The 19,607-nt window shown below is 46.9% G+C and overlaps 1 protein-coding gene across 1 annotated transcript in view; it reads left to right on the top strand.

Annotated features, from left to right (window-relative positions):
- Positions 1-19,607, top strand: part of CNOT1 (CCR4-NOT transcription complex subunit 1) — a 1,017,784-nt gene that overhangs the window by 223,000 nt on the left and 775,177 nt on the right. The window contains 1 exon segment of the mRNA XM_030203593.1: positions 5,944-6,070. Within this exon segment, the coding sequence (XP_030059453.1) occupies positions 5,944-6,070 (127 nt within the window).

Genomic DNA, 19,607 nt, shown 5'->3' with positions numbered 1-19,607 from the left:
GTGCTTCCAGAGAGATCACACCCCTGCGGGCTCCTGTCTCGCCGATTCTGGACTTTTTGCAGGATGGTGTACAAAAAGGCTTGGCCTATAATTCCCTGCGGGTGCAAGTGGCAGCATTGGCCTCCCTGCGTGCCAAGGTTGAAGGCGTGTCTTTAGCTGCTCATCCGGATGTGGCACGGTTTCTTAGAGGGGTGCTTCAGCTCCGTCCTCCCGTGCGTGCACCTTGTCCAGCTTGGAACCTGGGGCTAGTGCTGAAGGCCCTTCAGGGTGCTCCCTTTGAACTGCTTCAGCGTGCTTCAGAGAAAGATTTGACACTGAAGGCAGTCTTGTTAGTGGCCATTACTTCGGTGAGCTCCAGGCGCTGTCCTGTAGAGACCCTTTTCTGCAGTTTTCAGAGTCCGGGGTCACGGTTCGGACCGTGCCTTCCTTCTTGCCTAAGGTGGTTTCAGCGTTTCACCTAAACCAACCTATTTTCTTGCCCTCCTTTGTCGAGGAGGGGTTTCCAGAATCTTTTGGGCAATTGCACCTGCTGGACGTGCGCAGGACTCTGCTGCAGTATCTGCGAGTTACTAACTCTTTCAGGACCTCTGATCATCAGTTTGTTTTGCTATCAGGTCCTCGCAGAGGGTCTCCAGCGTCTAAAGCCACTATTGCCTGCTGGCTTAAAGAATCTATCTTTTCAGCTTATTTGCTTGCCGGCCGGCCTCCGCCTGATGCCTTTAAGGCGCATTCCACTAGAGGAATTTCCTCTTCTTGGGCTGAAACTGGAGCACTCTCTCTTCAAGAGATTTGTAGTGCAGCAACATGGGCTTCTAAGCTCTCTTTTGCCCGACATTACAGGCTGGATGTGGCTGCCAGGAGGGACGCACATTTTGGAGCGCAAGTGCTGGCGCGTGGTGTGGCTTGTTCCCACCCTATCTAGGGATTGCTTTGATACATCCCATCTGTAATGGCTGCATCTGCTTGATGACAAGGAAGGGAAGATTAGGTTCTTACCGTGATAATTTTGTTTCCTTTAGTCATAGCAGATGCAGCCATGATCCCTGTCTGATGCTATCTGTTGTAAATCTATTTCAGGTTCTGTTCGTGTTTCTTGGAGATTCCGTCCTTGGGAGAAAGTCGAAAAACAGTTTTCAGGTTTCTTGTTCAATTAAAGGAGGATGACTTAATTCCCTCCAGTTTCATGTTTTGGAGGATGAGTTTATTCCCTTCGGGAGGATGAGCTTATTCCCTCCAGTTATGTCTCAGTGGAGGATGTTTATGCACTCCGGGAGGATGTTTCATTCCCTCCATTCTGAGTTAATGCCCTTTGTTGTAGAGCCATCGTTCGCTGTGAGGAAAGCTTATGTTATTCCCATTGCGGTTTGCCGTACTGCTTTGGAAGCTTCAAATACTGGAGAGGCAGTGAAGCAAGCTGGTATGAGGCACTGAAAAAAGTGTGCTCTCTATCTCCCTCTGCTGGTTGATGGACACAACCCATCTGTAATGGCTGCATCTGCTATGACTAACGGAAAGAAAATTATCACGGTAAGAACCTAATTTTCCCGTAGTTGCAGCATCGCTATGCAGACTGGGAGTGCATGTGTTCCCTTATCTCGACGATTGGCTGGTGAAGAACACCTCAGAGGCAAGAGCTCTACAGTCCATGCAGATGACTATTCAACTGCTGGAGTTACTCGGGTTTGTTATAAATTACCCCAAGTCCCATCTTTTCCCTGTTCAGAAACTGAAATTTATAGGAGCTCTACCGGACTCAGACGGCTCGGCCCTGTCTTCCAGAAGCGAGAGCAGACAATCTTCTGTCTCTAGTTTCCATGACCAGAGCGTCTCAGCAGATCACAGCTTGGCAGATGTTGAGACTTCTAGGTCATATGGCCTCCACAGTTCATGTGACACCCACGGCTCGTCTCCACATGAGATCAGCTCAATGGACCCTAGCTTCTCAGTGGTATCAAGCTTCCAGGAAAAATTCCATGAAGAGGTACTACTTTTTCAAATGGAGGAGGTTTGCCGTCTGGTGTGATAGCAAGACCCTAGATTCTTGCTCTTGTCCTACACAGACCCTGCTTGAATACCTTCTACACTTGTCAGAGTCTGGTCTTAAGACCAACTCCGTAAGAGTTCATCTTAGTGCGATTAGTGCTTATCAACTGGTAGAAGGTAAGCCTATCTGTGGACAGCCTTTAGTTCGCTTCATGAGAGGTTTGCTTTTGTCAAAGCCCCCTGCCAAACCTCCACAAGTGTCATGGGATCTCAACGTTGTTCTCACCCAGCTGATGAAGCCTCCTTTTGAGCCACTGAATTCCTGCCATCTGAAGTACTTGACTTGGAAGGTCATTTTCTTGGTTGCTGTTAATTCAGTGAGCTTCAAGCCTTGGTAGTGCACGTTCCTTATCTCATGTTTCATCACAACAGAGTAGTCCTCCACACGCACCGTAAGTTCTTGCCAAAGGTGGTGTCGGAGTTCCATCTGAACCAGTCAGTTGTCTTGCCAACAATTTTTTCCCCATCCTCATACCCGCCCTACTGAATGTGAGTTGCACACCTTGGACTACAAGAGAGCATTGACCTTTTACGTGGAGCGGACAAGCCCCTTTAGACAGTCCGTCCAAATGTTTGTTTGTTTTGTTCCCAACAGAAGGGGGAGTCTCAGTCGGGAAACGCACCATTTCCAATTGGCTAGCAGATTGCATTTCCTTCACTTATGCCTAAGCTGGGCTGACTCTGGAGGGTCATTTCACGGCTCATCACGGCTCATAGTGTTAGAGCCATGGCAGCGTCAGTGGCCCACTTGAAGTATGCCACTATAGAAGAGATCTGCAAAGCTGCGACATAGTCATCAATCCACACATTCACATTTCGTTACTGCCTTCAGCAGGATACCTGACGCGGCAGTCGGTTTGGGCAGTGGGTGCTGCAGAATCTGTTTGGGGTTTAGAATCCAACTCCACCCCCATAGGCCTATTTTTATTCTGTTCCAGGTTGTACTCTGATAGATGTTCTGGTTTTTAGGTCAATCCTTGTTATATGCTTGCCGTTGCGAGGCCCACTTGACCTTTCTTTGTTGTTTTGAGTGAGTCTGGGTGCTAGGGAAACCCCAGTCATGAGAACAAGCAGCCTGCTTGTCCTCGGAGAAAGTGAAGATACATACCTGTAGCAGGTATTGTCCGAGGACTGCAGGCTGATTGTTGTCACTAACCCGCCTACCCCCCCCCTCCCCCCCCTCTTGTAGTTGTCCTTCTCCTTGTTATTGCTTTATCATCTAACTGAGCGGGGCTCTCTCACGATGGGCGGGAAGATGGCTGTGCATGCGCGGTGCACGCGCCCTGCGTGCTGGAAGGCTCTGGCAAACTTTTTTTTGTTGCTATGAAAGATTTCCGTTCCTGGGTCGCCATGGACGCCGACCCAGTCATGAGAACAATCAGCGTGCTGTCCTCGGAGAATACCTGCTACAGGTATGTATTTTCGCTTTATCCCTCTCTGATAAGTCTCTCACTGTAACCTTTGGCAAGTTCACTGAAGCAACATGTATTCTCAGAAATCACAAAGTCTTCCAAGGAGAGTTTTTTTTTTTTTAAAAAGATAAAACAATTCACCAACTTATCAACACTGTCAGCTGAACTTCCTCTTTGAACTTACTACATAGTAACATAGTAGATGACATCCATTCTGCCCAACAAAATAAACTCATAGCATAAGGTATGATGTGGTAATACATGTGTATGCCTGATCTTCATTTGTCCTTGCCATTTTCAGGGCACAGACAGAAGTCTTGCCTGGCACTAGCCTTATTCTCCAACTACTGAAGCTGTCATCGAAGCCCACTTCAGCACATCCAAATCTCTGCAGCCATGATCAGGGCACAGACTGTAGGTCGGCTCAACACTGACCTTGTTCTCCAACTACTTAAGCTGCATCTGTCCAGCCACGATTAGGGCACAGTATGGTTCCATACCTTCCATACAAGATTCCTTTGTGTGTATCTCATGCATTTTTGAATTCTGTTACTGTTTTCTTCTCCACCACCTCTCGTGGTAGGGCATTCCAGGCATCTACCACCTTATCCATGAAAAAGTACTGCCACCCTCAATCTAAATTCATGTTCTCCAGATATCACCTATTCCTTGAGCCTTCAGCTTGTAGCTTTCTCCATGTCTCGCTTGGACATGTTCTCCAAACCTCTTAAATTTGAACATTGTTCAAATTCACCCTGAATGTAGTGTTCTTCCCACACCAGCTACATATATAGCAGTGGTGTATCCTCTCAAGCAACTTCTGCACAGCCAGTCTATTCACTGTTCTTGCATGAAGCTAGCAATAGTAAGAATGTTATGGTACTGATGAGAGTGACCTATAGATAACATAATCCTTGTTGATGGGATTTGGATGTTAACATTTCTTGAATTATAGAAGACAAGCCGTTAAGCCTATTAAAACAGGCAAGATTTTTTATTTCTTAAATGTAATTTAAAAGCTACTTTAAGGAGAAATGTGAAACATGTAATGAAATAGCCAAAGTAAGAAATGAGTGGATGTGTACCGTACACTTTTATATACTACGTTCTTTCAGTAAACTGAATTTCAACCTTGTTATTGTGTGACTTGATTTCACATGGCCCTTATTGTTCTAATATTTTGTTTGTGTGTGTGTTTCTTTTCAGAGAGACCGAGAGTGCGTATATGTATGTGTGTATGACTTATTTGATTTTCCATATCCCTTATTCTAATATTTTGTGTGTGTGTGAGAGAGAGAGTGTGTCTGTCTGAGAGAGAGTGAGAGTATTCTCTATCTGCAGCAGGGGAGTAGACAGATCTTTCCCAGCTCCTGATTTCTTCTGGTGTTAGTTCCTAGCCTTTAGGGTTCAGTTCAGCTTGTGGGGAGTTCGGCTGAGCAGCGCCACCTTTGGGGAGTACACCTGGCCACCCCTAACCCAGCACTGCTTCCTTTCCTTGCCTCTTTCTCCTTTCTCAGTTGTTTAACAAAAAATAATAGTTAGTCTGCACCGGTTGACTGTGTTCTCCCTATGTCCCGGCCCTCGGTAGAGGCATTGATAGTGTTGTGTCATGCTGGAGAGAGAATTGGGGGCCCGCAGGGAAAACACCAGGGTCCGGGTACCACCGGCCACACCCTTTTCGTAGGTAGAGCGAACATTTACCGCTTAAAATCTCTCATGAGCCGTCGTCTGGCCGGGGTGGACATGATTCTAGAGAAGGGAAACTGAGAAAAAAAGAATTTAACCGACAGCCGCCCCGCCAGCACCACCTCACTCCCCCACGCCAGCCCTGATTGCAAACAACCCAGCAATGACGTCTTGAAACACCCAAAAAGGGAGATCAGAACATTCCACCCGACCATACCATGTTACGCTGGAGCTAGGGGGAGGACGGATGGTTGCCGTCTGCTTCACACGGACAGCCTGCCCTTTAGGCGGGGAATTGGTCGATCAAAAGCAGAGCAGCACCCTAAGCCTTCGGCCCTTCAATTGGAAGGGGTCCATTCATGCCTACATGGGGGCGTGGGAAGGCAAGCAACACGGGGCAAAGCAAAGGTGTGTGTCTGTCCTGCCTTTCCTCGGAGGCAGTTGGGTGGAGCGGCCGAATGCGCGAGACAGACCTGTGACGTGACGCATGCGCAGAACAGCTGCACTGTTCTGCGCATGCGCTGCATGTCAATCACTCTTCATTTATATAGTAAGATTATATTTGATAGGTAAAACTTACATTTAGAACAGAGCTTATTAATCTTTGTGGCCAAGACCCAGGTGGTGCAGAATGATGATGCAACTATGGAGAACCCACCCAAGTTCTGACCCCCATTTGAGGTCCTGATTTTCCATTTTTGAAAGCTCTATTTTAGAATGTCTTCCTTCTCTTCTATTTCAGGATAAGCATACTTTAAGTCAAGAAGATTGTGGTTCTGAACATTTTTCTTTTATTTTTCAGTGTGGAAGAATGCCGCAGTATAATAGTGCAGTTTGGTGTTCGGGAGGTCACGGCAGTCCAAGTTGCTAGGGTTTTGGGAATGATGGCTAGAACTCACTCGGGTTTGGCTGATGGTATCCCCTTACAGGTGAGTAGTGTACTCGCCAATTAAAATTCTGATGTCCCATTTAAACTTCTCTAATGGAATATGAGGTTGCCATGTAATCCATTATAAATGGTAAAGGTTTAAAAATTCTCCCGGGCTTGCTTGTGGATGAAATATATTGAAAAGGGGAGAGTATAAGGCAAGAGCAGTTTTATAAAGGGGGTGAGCTTGAGTTCATTCTCCATTACACCTAGGTGTAGTCATTGCTCTTTTACTTGCTCTCTATTCTGCTGAGTCCCAATCATGACCAGAGGTGTGGTGGATTCCTGCCTGCTGGGAAAATAGAGCTCAGGGGAGCACAAAAATGATGCAAATTCAGAATGTCTAAAAAGAAAGTAAAATTAACATCCTGTGCATCTTGTAGTAGTTGTAAATTAATTTTGAACACGTGTTTTTGTCATCTGCTACTGACAGTTTGAAAATCACCAGAGGAATTTTCAAGTATTTGCTCAAGTTCAACTTAACAATCATACTTGCTTTTAGCCATAGCTGGTGAGAAGGGGGGGGGGGGGCAGGGGGGACAAAATTCCCCGTGCTCGGGCCTCTAAGGGGGGGCCCAGCACCACAGCCCCACCTGCCCTCCGTCGTCGACTGTGCCACTGGGCCGGGTCCCCTGCATTGAAATCACAGCGCCTCTCACCTTCGTGTGAAAGCGCTGCAGGCAGCAGGGCAGCAGATCGCCTCCCTTCGGGCCTCCTTCCCTCCCTGTGTCCCGCCCTCGTCTGGCGTAACTTCCGCAAGGGTGAGACACAAGGAGGGAAAGAGGGCCGAAAGGAGGCAATCTGCTGCCCTGCTGCCTGCAGCGCTTTCACACGGAGGTGAGAGGCGCTGTGATTTCAATGCAGGGGGCCCAGCCCGGTGGAGGGGGAAGCGGTGAGCAGTGGTGGCGGAGACCTGGGGGGGGGGAGCAGGGGCGGCCTTGCCCCCGGCCCGCCCCAGTCTCTCTGCGGCCCTGCTTATAGCCAGATGTCTTAAATCTTGAATTTGATTCCCAGTAGCAGTAGTTATGGAGCATATATTAGTTTAATAAATATAATCCAGTAAGTGATAACTTCTTTCAGCTTTTTTGTATTAAAGAACAGAATCAATTAATGGGACAGTTAAAACTTGATCTGTTGCATCCAAATAAGAAACTTGTGAATTAACTTTTTTTTATGAGAATTTTCTGTTCAAATCATATCACTTGGTATTTGTCCCCCATCCCCTCCTCCCCCCTCCAACCAGTCTTGCAAAACCCTTTATGCGAGTGGTAGGCAATTCTGTTACTCAAGCAGCCAGTTTTCAGGATATCCACAATGAATATACAGGCAATAGATTTGCATGCTCTACTTCCTTAGTATGCAGGTCTATTTTCTGCATATTCGTTATGGACATCCTGAAAACCTGACTTACCTGGGGCTCTTGAACAAAATTGCCTACTTGTGCTTTATGGCTGAAGTAGAATGGTAATGCCTGTTTTTAGAGGACAAGCAGGCCTATTATTCTTACATGTGGATAACGCAACCCACGTTGTCCAGTCCGGAGCTTATCTTAAGCTGAAAAGAGCTTTGTGGAGTGAGAGACTCTCTTCAGTGTGTGTGTACGAGTGCCTTCCCACCTGCTGCAAGAGCGTGGGACCACCAGTTCAGTTTTTTTTATTTTAAATCACAGTGGAGGGTAGACACTATTTTTCCTCTGCTCCTCACAGCCCAGTTTGGAAGAGCCTTTGAGAGCTTTTTTTTTTTTTTTCCCCTGTGTATGGGTGCTCCCTTTTCCCTTCCCTTATTTTTTTGTGGTTGTGTGTTCCCCGCTTTTAAGCTTCCTTTCTTTCTACTACTACTATTTAACATTTCTACTATTTAACATTTCTAGAGCGCTACAAAGTGTACGCAGCGCTGTACAAACACAAAAGAAAGACAGTCCCTGCTCAAAGAGCTTACAATCTAATAGACAAAAAGTAAAGCATTTAAATTTAAAATATTTAAGCAGTCAAGCACAAGAGAACAGTCACAGAAGGACAGAAGATGTTGAAGGGTGGTCAGTGTGATTAGGTGTAACTCTGGTTGGAGTAGTGGGAGAAGGTGATAGAAGAATAGAAATGGGTGAGGTAAAGTAATGAGTGGGTTGATAGGGAGGTTATATAAGACATGTCACTCTAGGGGTGGGTGGGTAGAGGGGTAGGGTGGGTAGGATTAAGTCTAAAGCAGGAGAAGGTATTCTCTGCAGCCTATCTGTGAGATGGAAAATGCTCTCTGAAGCTGCTGCTATAAGTTGTTAGTTTTCTCTCCCTGAAAGAGATCCAAGCCACACCCACGAAGTTCAAACTGTCAGTGGGGAGGGTGAGGGGAGGAAATGGCAGTGCTTGATGAAAAAGAGAGCTCAGTTTGATAGGAGATATACTATAGGATGTCATTCTGAGGCCAGGCTAAGTCTAAAGCAGGAGAAGGTATTCTCTGCAGCCTATCTGTGAGATGGAAAATGCTCTCTGAAGCTGCTGCTATAAGTTGTTAGTTTTCTCTCCCTGAAAGAGATCCAAGCCACACCCACGAAGTTCAAACTGTCAGTGGGGACGGTGAGGGGAGGAAATGGCAGTGCTTGATGAAAAAGAGAGCTCAGTTTGATAGGAGATATACTATAGGATGTCATTCTGAGGCCAGGCTAAGTCTAAAGCAGGAGAAGGTATTCTCTGCAGCCTATCTGTGAGATGGAAAATGCTCTTTCTCCATGTCTTTCTCCATGTCTCTAGGCCACATTTAGGTCGACTTTGCGTTCTCCCTTTTACTTTTTCTCTGGTGCTTTGCCCGTTTTTCGGTGCCATCAAATCACTTGAATTGGCTACGGAATCCTTCCATGTCCACGGAGGTTGCTACTGGCTTTTTAAGCACTTTTTATTAAGACCTTCTCTGATAAGGACACCCATTCTTGGTGTATTCAGTGTTTGGGGCCTGATCATAGCCCTTACAACTGTCCTATGTCTTTGCATGAAGAAAAGGACTTATTTAGCGAGGCTCAACGAGAGAAGATTTTTGGAGCCCAGTCCCAATTCTCTGTGTTGCATATGGAGCATCTGCCCATATGGTTGCTAAACCAGTAAACACTGGGAGCAGATGTGCATCGACAGAGGCCAAGATGCACTAACGTCGTCGTTAGAGCCGTTCCGTACCAAATTCCAAAGCGTTATGCTGGCTGCTCTGTGCATGCCTGTGCCGTCCGAAGATGCCGCGTCACTCACCCCCCTCCCCCGGCTGCAATAATAAAAACAAAAGTGCAGTTGAGGCTGGCCATCGAAAAAAGCTGTCCGTTTTCGCCGTCATTCATCTCAATAATAAAAAACATCTTTTTTGGCCGCGCTTCACTCAGCTGAGAGACCTGGAAGTCTCTGAGCCAATCACAGAGCTGTGATTGGGTCAGAGACTTCCAGGTCTCTCAGCTGAGTGAAGCACGGCCAAAAAAGGCGTATTTATTATTGAGGAGGTGAATGACCGCGAAAATGGACGTACTTTTTTTTTTTTCCAATGGCCGGCCTCAACTGCACTTTTGTTTTTATTATTGCGGAGGTGAATGGCGGCGAAAATGGGCAGCTTTTTTCGATGGCCAGCCTCAACTGCACTTTTATTATTTGGGGGGGGGGGGGGGGGCGGAATGACTTTTATAGCGGTTTTTTTAAATCAGTTTTTAATCCCGCGCAGCCCCAACGAGAGGTATAGACCTCTCGTTAGTTTCCAGTGTTAAGGCAATCGGAAAATCTTAGTGCATCTCATTACAATAGGGTTTCTACACAATTTGCTCATCAGCATTCCGTTTTCGTTAGCTGCTACCGCCGTCGTAAAATGGCTGTTAGTGCATGCCAGGGTTTACTACTTGCTCGTTAATGGCTCGTTATTGACTCGTGATTGGCTCGTTAGGTTTAGTGCATCTGGCCCTGAGTCTCCATTTGCCTTGGTGTTGACTGCAGTGCAGAGCCCCCGGGACCAAACTGCATCGGACCTGACGCCCAGGCAACGAGAGGATTCAGCATACTTGTCTGCAACGAGGAGCTTTGATGACCGGCATCGGGTGAAGGCCAAGAAGCATCTGCACCTATCCCCCTTGACACACTCTGCCATGAGCTCTGGGGTGCTGAGGGATTCGGCACCAGAGAAGCATAGGTGCCAGGAGGACCGCTCCCCCTCCATACAAGAGATACAAGCAAGGTGGTCGCCATGCAGCCAATACCAGCCTTTCGTTTTGAGCCTAGTAATTCTGCAGAATGTCTCTAAGCTCCACTTCCCAGCCTTTCCTGGGGTTGGCCCTTGATTGTTCCGTGAACTGTTGGCTGGCTTCACTTAGAGTGCATCCAGCATTCAGGGTTCTTGTGCCTGCCATGCCTCTAGTTGCAGCCCCGCTTGGCCCTCAGCCTTCTGTTAGGCCTCTGACGCCAGTGTCATATGCGGTCCCGGCGTTGACTGCTGCTCAAGCTGGTACTCCCTCGACATTGGTGGAAGAAGCTTTGCAGGAGGCGATGCAGGAGCAGACTCCTTGACGCCTCTATCGGGGACATGGCTCCTCTAGGTCGAGACAGGCTCGGTCTTGGCCTTCTCCAGAGGAGGTTTTGGCTGATACAGATGAGCACTCTTGGTAGTCAGATGATGACCCTCGATACTTCTCAGAGGAGTTCTATAGCATACCATCTGACCCTTCCCCTCCAAAGGAAAGGAGACACTGTCCTCCAGAGAGCCTTTCCCATTTCCTTTGGAAGTGGAGGACGAGTCCAGGGCTAAGATGCTCAAGGTCCTGGACCAAGTCCCGTTCTAGAGAGGCTGTAACTGTCTTGTTTCACGAGACCTTACAAGATGGTCTCCTGTGGAATTGGGATTCCCCTCTGTCTTTAGTATCTCTCTCCCCCCCCCCCCCCCCAAAAAAAAAAAAAAAAAAATTTGACACCATGTACTGGATTGAGTACCTTTTGTTTTGATAAACCTCAGCTACCTCATTCCCTGGTGGTTAAATCTGTCTGCAAAAGGGCCAAGAGTTTTAGAGACTATGCTTTGTCGCCGTTGGACAGGGAAGCTAGAACCTTGGTCTCTTTTGGACGCAAGATGTTTCAGGCTCCTATGTTCGTATCTTGTATTCAATTTTACCAGCTCTTCACGAGTACTTGCGGGACTCTGTGCACAAGCTACTAGATTTAGCAGACATTCCTGGAACAGGCCAAATTGCTTTGCCAGTTTGTAGGCAGCATAGGGCATGTCATAAGTTCTTGGCCAGGGGCACATACAACACTTTTGATGTTGCTTCCAGGATCTCTGCCCAAAGTATAGCTATGCACAGACTTTCATGGTTGTGTGTATTTGACGGAATAGGCAGTTCAGCAGAGGTTGGTAGATGCCCCATGCCAGGGGGGATAACCTTTTTGAAGAAAAGGTGGAGAAGGTCGCTGACCAAATCAAGAAACATACTGATACTATCCATTTTCCTCTCCTGCCAGGTGCCTTCCTCTAGGAGGTGTTTTGGCAAGTTGATGAAGAGGCCCTACATCTCACAGACATAGAGGTACGCTGCCTCCTCTCACCCGCCTCAATGGTTTCTACTCCAGTGCGCTCATTCACATTAACAGTGTGCGCATAAGATCCCAGTAGCTTCCCAGTCGAAGTAAGGGGTGACCTTGTGACTGGCTCCAGCAGAACATAGCCGCAGTATCAGTGACCAGACGAGGTGACTTGCCTGTCGGGGGAGGCTGAAGTTTTTCTATGTAAGGTGACCCCTTGTAACCTCTTACCGATGAGTTCTTCAAATAGTCCACCTCAGTTATGCCCTGCATTGGCGTCAGATAACCAGATTGCCCACTGATAGCTCATTACTTCATTTCTCAGCACAAGCTAGTACTTGCAGAGGAACTCTCAGCTCTTCTGAAGGCCCATATGGTCGAGCCAGTTCCACTAGGGGAGGACGAGTGGGGATTCTTTTCCAGGTACTTGTGCAGGAGACCGGGGGGAGGAGGAGGGACGACGTCCATCCTAGACCTAAGAGCCCTGAACAAATTCCTGATCAGAGATGTTCAGGATGATTTCCCTGGGCACCCTTTTCCCCATGATTCAGGAAAAATGTTGACTATGCTCTCTACACTTAAAGGATACTTACACACACATCCCCATACTTCTAGCTCATAGGAAGTAACTTTGATTTTGACTGGGAGCACAGCGCTTTCTCTACTGCGTGTTGCCTTTTGGCTTTGTGTCGGCTCCCAGGGATTTTAACCAAATGTCTAGCAGTGCCGCAACATCGCTATGCATACTGGAAGTCCATATGTTCCCTTATCTGGACGATTGGTGAAGAGCATGTCTGAGGACAGTGCTCAAGAGTCTATGTGGAGGACTACTAAGGTTCATTCTAAACTACCCCCTGCTCAACAATTTGAATTCATTGGAGCCCTTCATGCGCAGAAAGCTTGAACCTTCCTCCCAGGGCCCGAGAGCAGATGCTCTAGTCACACTGACTTCTCTGATTTGAACCTTTCAGCAGGTCATGGTTTAGCAGATGTTGAGATTATTTTGCTCCCTGGCATCCAGTCTGTGATACCCATTACACGTCTTCATGTGAGAACTTCCCAGTAGACCCTAGCTTCTCAGTGGTACCAAGTACAGGGGATCTGGAGGATGTCATCCTAGTGTCCCTGGAGCTTGCATGCTCTCTGTTTGACTCTGAGACTCCTACTCCAAATTCCTCAGCTGCGAAAAGTGCTGACTGATAAATCTCGCCTGGGATGGGGAGCTCATGTAGATAGATTTCACTCTCAAGGTACTTGGTCCACCCAGGAAATAGCTCCCCAGGTCAATCTCTTGGAGCTTTGGGCTGTTTGCTCTAAAGGCTTTCAGAGATCGGCTGTCTCAAAACAATTGTACACCTTCAAATAGACAATCGGGTTGCGATATATTACACCATCAAGCAGGGGGGCACTAGATCATGCCCTCTGTATCAGGAGGCCATTCAAATGTGGCATTGGGTTGTCCAGCATGGTATGCTCCTTTGCGTCACTTATCTGGTGGGGAAAGCCAACAGCCTGGCCGATAGACTGTGATGGGTCATGCAACCACACAAATGGTCTTTCTACGTGGGCGTTGCCTGGGAGATCTTTTGAGCATGGGGCACTCCCTCGGTGGATCTTTTTGCCACTCAATCACAAAGACCCTCGGTTGTTCCAGGCTTCAGGCCCTCAACAGACTAGCGTCAGATGCCTTCCTCCTGCATTGGGGGCAGGGTCTTCTATATGTGTATCCTCCCATGCACCTCGTGGGGATAAACTTTACTGAAACTCAAGCAAGACCGCAGGGTTATGATTCTGATTGCTCCTTACTGGCCCTGACATCTGATTCCCTCTTCTTCTGGAGCTACCCTCCAAAGAACCATGGAAATTGGAGTGTTTTCTGACCCTTATCATACAGAACATCTGGCCATCACAGCCTGGATGTTGAGAGCGTAGAATTTGCTTCCTTGCATCTTCCTGAGTGTGTCGTCCAGGTCTTGCTGGCTTCCAGGAAAAATTCCATGGGTGTTGAGAGCTTAGAATTTGTTTCCGGGGGGGTCACGTGATGCTTGCCGACTGAGCGGACATCTTACAGCCTTGCTCTGCTCCGCTCCTACTGCTTGAAATCCTTCATTTTTACCTGATCTAATTCCCCCGAATCAGTTCCAATCTTATCTGATTGGGTGCTGTATTCTGTGGTGCTTCTTTTGATTTATTTATTCTATTCTGCATTGTCCTGATGAGGTGTTATGCCCGTGAAGACCCTGCGGTTAGGGAAGAACCGTGTGCAGATTCTGAGCCCCAAGATGGCGACGCAGCAAGCAAGCCCTGCGCCGGTGGCCTTGTTGGCTGGGGCAATCCAGGAGATCACCCAACAGATAACAGCGATACTTGATGAAAAGCTAACTAAACTTCAGGCATCGGTGGATTCTATTAAAGAATCACTAGAGCGACACAGTGCACGACTGCAACAGGCGGAAGAGCGCATATCCCGTCAAGAGGACTGGACGGAGATGGCGGACACAAGGATCGCAGCTCTAGAATCACACTAACAACTAGCGCAACAGATGACCAGGAAAACCAAGGTAGGCATAACTATATCACGATTATAGGCTTGCCTGAGTCTGTGAAAGTTCAAGAACTTCAGGACTTCATTGAGCGCTGGTTGCCTGGTCATCTGAACTTACAATCATCAGATAAAGTGATATTGCTTAGAAAGAGTCCATAGAGTGGGTAACATGCGTGAAGGAGAACAGTGTCCGCGGCTCGTTTTGGCCTGTATATTCAAGTACGCTGAAAAAGACCATCTACTAAAGACGTATCGCAGTAAGAGACCCATAGATTACAAAGGTCAAAAATCTTGCTTTTTGAAGACTATTCAGCTCGTGTCTCTGACCAACAGAAGAAGGTGGGCCAGCATTGTAAACGCCTGTATGATAAAGGGATTCGGTTTGCCTTCATTTTCCCAGCAAAAGTGTGGGTCCTGCATGAAAAGCAAACTCCTTTCTTCACCAACCCAAAATAACTGGGCTCTTTGTGGACAGTCTGCAATAAGCCATCTGTAGTACAATGTCTTGTAAGGAACTCATAATATTTGACAATTCATTCTTGTGCTTTAACCTTTGATTACTAATGCTCTCCTGGCCCTCTGCAAAGTTAAATCCAGCGGTTTATTGGTCTCCCCAGTGGTTTATTTTTGTTTTTTGTTTTCCTGTCTTCTCCGCTTCTGTAACCCTTCTTAAGTCTGGAGGGACTCTCTTGCTGAGTACCATCGAAGTACTGTATGTTAATGTTCCCTGGAGGAATGGCCTCTCCTTTTAAGATTGACTTTGGTGGACACTTTTTTTTTTACCCATATGGGTTATCATTGATGTGGGGCCTGGGTTTTTTTCTCCTTTTGCTGGGGGCAGTAACATGGAAAGCGTGGCTGGATGGACAACCCGGGAATGCTTCAGTGTTTTAGTAGTGGGGACAGACATTTCTGGACTTAGAAGGGGGGTAGGGGAGAGTTAGTGGTAAGAAGGGATGTTGCTTGTTTTGTGTGCGGTGGTTCTGAGGGGTTTTCTGATGGGTAATTGGGGAGATGAAGAACTTGGGTTCGGGTGGGATAGAGCACATGGGAGGGAGGGAGGCGAGAGATCTGTCCAGGTGGTGCTGTTTTGTCCAAATTTGCTTCATTTAGCTTTGAAATCTACTGGGGGGGAGGGGTGCCCTGCTGTGAATCTGGCACTGTCCCATTTTTTCCCGCCAGTGGTGGGGTCAGTCGGGGGAGGGGGGGGGGAATCTGGCTGGGAGGCCTCTTGGGCGCATTTCTGCTTTCACTCATTTTTTCATACATGGTATTGCTTCGGAAGGGGCATGGCTAATCTCAAAGTAGTGTCTCAATGTAGATGGGATCCACTCTCCTGTAAAATGTACCAAGATACTGCAAGTGCTAAAAAGACGACATACTGATATAGCATTACTACAAGAAACTCGTCTGGGGAAAGCTGAGCATCTTAAACTGAAACGAGACTGGGTAGGTGATCTTTACTATGGTGCGTACAATGGAAGGCAGAAGGGGGGTCGCCATACTATTTCGAATAACCTTGACCTTCACCATGCACAAATTGTTTCAGGACCCTGAGGGACGCTATGTGGTCGTGACGGGGCTGTTGCAGGGAGTCAAAGTGGCCATATGCAGTGTCTGTGCTCCTAATGTTTATACACACAAATTCTATACTCTCCTGGCAGCTTGCTTGGTGACCTTTGACTACCCCCTAATTTTGGGAGGAGATTTTATGTTTTAACTGTTTTATTGATGTCACAGTTTACAACATGCTTAGACAATAAACATAAACTTAATATTGATCTCTGTCTTCTTTAACGGACCTTTGACTAAAGTGTCATCAAATTTTTCTGTGAATTTTTTCTCCCTCTCCCCACCCCCCCATCCCCCCCATCCCCTTGCTTATGGTTCAACAATGTGTGTTATTTTTTAACAAGTCTACATATTAACAAGCATTTACATCCACAGTTATATACAATGCAGTTCCACATCATTTGCTCTCATTCCAATATATTCTGTTCAAATCACCTAAATTAATGCTATTCCCCTTTCTTGTTGATCTCCTTATGTCCAATCTTTGATCTTTATTCCCCCCCCTTTCCCTTAATCACCCCTTCCTCTTCCTCCTCCCCCCTCCCTTCAGCCCTCCCAGCAACTCTTATATGCCAAAACCCGTATCTGTCATCTTATAGTATTGCCTATAAGGAGTTAACAATAAGACTACGTCCTTTCTGTGTCATCTTATCTAAGTAACATCCCCATATTTTTAAGAATCGGGTTTTCCTTTTACAATGTCCTTTGGCTTCTTTGGCCTCCCAAACCAGCAATTGATGCACTTTGTTGCGCCAATGCCAAAAGGTCGGCGGGTTGGCTACAGTCCAATGTTGCATGATACATTTTCTTGCTACTAGATATAGTTTTCGGCACAACAGTGTTTTGTCAGCATTTAATCTCCTTTGTGTTTCATTCATATCTAATACCAGTTGTAATGGATTCATGTCTCTTCTACTACTCACCACCCCTGAAAGATAAGTAGTTATTTGCCTCCAATAGCGTTGTATTGGCACACAGTCCCACAATGCATGGTATAATGTATTCTCAAAATTATTACATTTCAAACACATAGCTGTTTCAATTCCCCCCGATTTAAACAGTTGCACTTGGGTAAAGTATGCTCTGTGTAATACTCTGTACGCACACTCTCTATAATCAGCTCCTCCTATTATATATGGGATATTTTTAAGCTGTGTTGTCATATCCTTGGGAGGAGATTTTAATATCACTTGCAACCCCTTGATAGATTGCAAGCCCTCAGAGAAACCCTCTAAAGATCATGAAAGGAGAGGAGTAAATTGTCTTATTCAGGAATTAGGAATAATAGATATTTGGTGGCTTCTCCACATGGATTATACTTTTTACTCCCATCCACATGGGGTCCACGCACACTTGGACTATATCCTTGTACCCCAGACTCTGGTCCGGGGAGTTGATAGGGCAGGAGTGGGGATGCCTGATGTCTCGGATCATGCGTTGGTGTGGATAACTTTGCAGTGGGAGAGGGGACTGGGTGCCCTTCTTTGGCGCATGGACTGTGATTTCTCGGTATATTTGCACTAAGGGTGGTTAGATTATGTGGGGGAAAATGATGTCCACTCAGTGGGGCCTCAGGTTTATTGGGAGGCAGCCAGGGCTGTGCTCCGAGGGAAAATCATTGCTTACACTGTTCTGTTGCTAAACGACGCGAGCGGGAATTGTGTGATGCAGTGGATCACTTGAGGGATTCGAGATTATTTATTCACTCCCCTTCGCAGCTTACGTGCAAGGCCTGCTTAGGCTCCAAGAAGCAAATGCAGAAGCTCCTTGATGGTGAGTGCGCTATATAGTGTCATTTATATAAATACTGTCTCTGTATCAATGGGGTAATAAGATAGGAAAATTTCTTGCTGCTTTGGTGAAGCAGAGATCAGCAAAGAGCTACATCAGTAAAATCAAAGGGGTGGCTGGGGTTTCCCACACTGGTTCATTTGCCATACAGCGGGAGTTTGTGCGCTCATACTCCATTCTTTATAGCAAATGTTCTTTCTCTGCTACGCGCTGCGAGAAGTTTTTTTTTTTACTAATTTAGATCTCCCTTCCTTGACAACAGTGCAATTTGTGGAGGAGTGGCCTAGTGGTTAGGGTGGTGGACTTTGGTCCTGGGGAACTGAGGAACTGAGTTCGATTCCCACTTCAGGCACAGGCAGCTCCTTGTGACTCTGGGCAAGTCACTTAACCCTCCATTGCCCGCCGCATTGAGCCTGCCATGAGTGGGAAAGCGCGGGGTACAAATGTAACAAAAAAAAAATTAGATCTTAACGCACCTCTGCAGGGCCCAGAAGTGCAAAGGGTCATCAAACAGTTAAAGTTGGCAAAGGCACCAGATCTGGATGGCCTCGGTACTGAGTTCTATAAAATCTTACAAGATCTTGTAATTCCCTCCTTTGTTTCTGTGTGAGACGACCTAAGAGATTCCCAGGCTATGGGTTCTTTTTTGAACCATGTTTATATCACTGTTCTTCCGAAGCCAGGGAAAGATGCTGAGTTGGTGGGCTCCTACTGGCCAATATAATTACTTAATCAGGATGTCAAGATAATGGCGGTGGTGTTGGGGTCTAGGCTAAATGAATTTCTTCCTCAGTTCATCGGGACCAAGTGGGATTTGTTCCAGGCAGGTTTGCTTCGGTCAATATTTTGAAGGTGAGTTGCATCCTATTTGAGGGGGGTCAGCGTTCGGGAGATGCGATTTTAGCCAGCTTGGATGCAGAAAAGGCCTTTGACAAGGTATCGTGGGAGTATCTATTTTGGATGCTGCAGCGCTTTGGCATACGAGGAGCATTTTTGGATTGGGTAAAAGTTTTTTATAGCAACCCCACGGCCCAAATCATTATTAATGATCTTACTGAGGTGATATCATTTTGGGGGGGGGGGGGGGGGGAAACTAGGCAGGGGTGTCCTTTGTCCCCCCCCTCCCCCAATTATTTATACTCATACTGGAACCCCTTGCTACGCGGATTCGTCAAGACCCTGGCTTGCAGGCTGTCACAGTGGGCGGGTATGAATACCACATTCACCTGCTTGCAGATGATATGCTGTTGCTGCTTGAAAATGTCTTTCAGCGTAACAGGAAAAATATAATTGAGAAGCTGGAAGCTGAAAAGCAGTTTTGCAGCAGATGGAAGGATCTCCCGGTGAATTTTTTGGGCCGCATAGCGTTAGTCAAGATGGTTATTTTGCCTAAACTTTTATATTCATTATAGATGATTCTGCTTTGGATACACAAGCAGGAAGATAATGTTTCGTAGCATAATCGGCTCCTTTATTTGGCGTGCTAAACGCCTCAATTTCCTTTGCTAAGTTGACTCATAATAGGAGGGGGGGGGGGATTGCTTATCTGATTTAAGGAACTGTAATGTTGCTGCTCTTCTTCGTTGGATTCATGAGATCCACCCAGGGACCGGTTTCTATGCCCCTGTGGAATTTTGGCACAGTTGGTGTGCGCCCTGTGACCCTTTTGTAGTATTGGAGTCTCAACGGCCCAGGAATTGGGGAGGAATGCCGGGGGATTATCTGCTGGGTCCTCTGAGGAAAGCTTGGATATGGTGGATGACTCATGGGGGGGGGGGGGGCAACAGGGAGGATGAGCCCTTTCTGACTAGTAGTGTAGGGGTATATATTCAGGAGAACAACTCCTAATCCTATATAAAACAACGCACCTCCAACATTCTGAAGCTGACTGCATGGCTGAAGCATTCTTGCTGTCTGTATCCATCTCCTGAATTGACATCACGTACTTCCGGGTTCGTCACAAGCAGAAGTGACCAACCACACGAGGTTTCTCGGCTTCAGAATGTTGGAGGTGCATTCTATTAAATAGGATTGGTCAGTTCCTTGAAGCACAGCCAGAGCTCAGCATCCTGCACAGTAACGCTCAGACACCAGAGAGAGGGGGG

The sequence above is a fragment of the Microcaecilia unicolor genome, chromosome 5 (genome assembly GCF_901765095.1).
Source record: "Microcaecilia unicolor chromosome 5, aMicUni1.1, whole genome shotgun sequence".
In the NCBI taxonomy this organism is placed as follows: domain Eukaryota; kingdom Metazoa; phylum Chordata; class Amphibia; order Gymnophiona; family Siphonopidae; genus Microcaecilia; species Microcaecilia unicolor.
The sequence above is the reverse complement of the archived record's forward strand: the minus strand, read 5'-3'. Positions and strand labels throughout refer to the sequence as shown.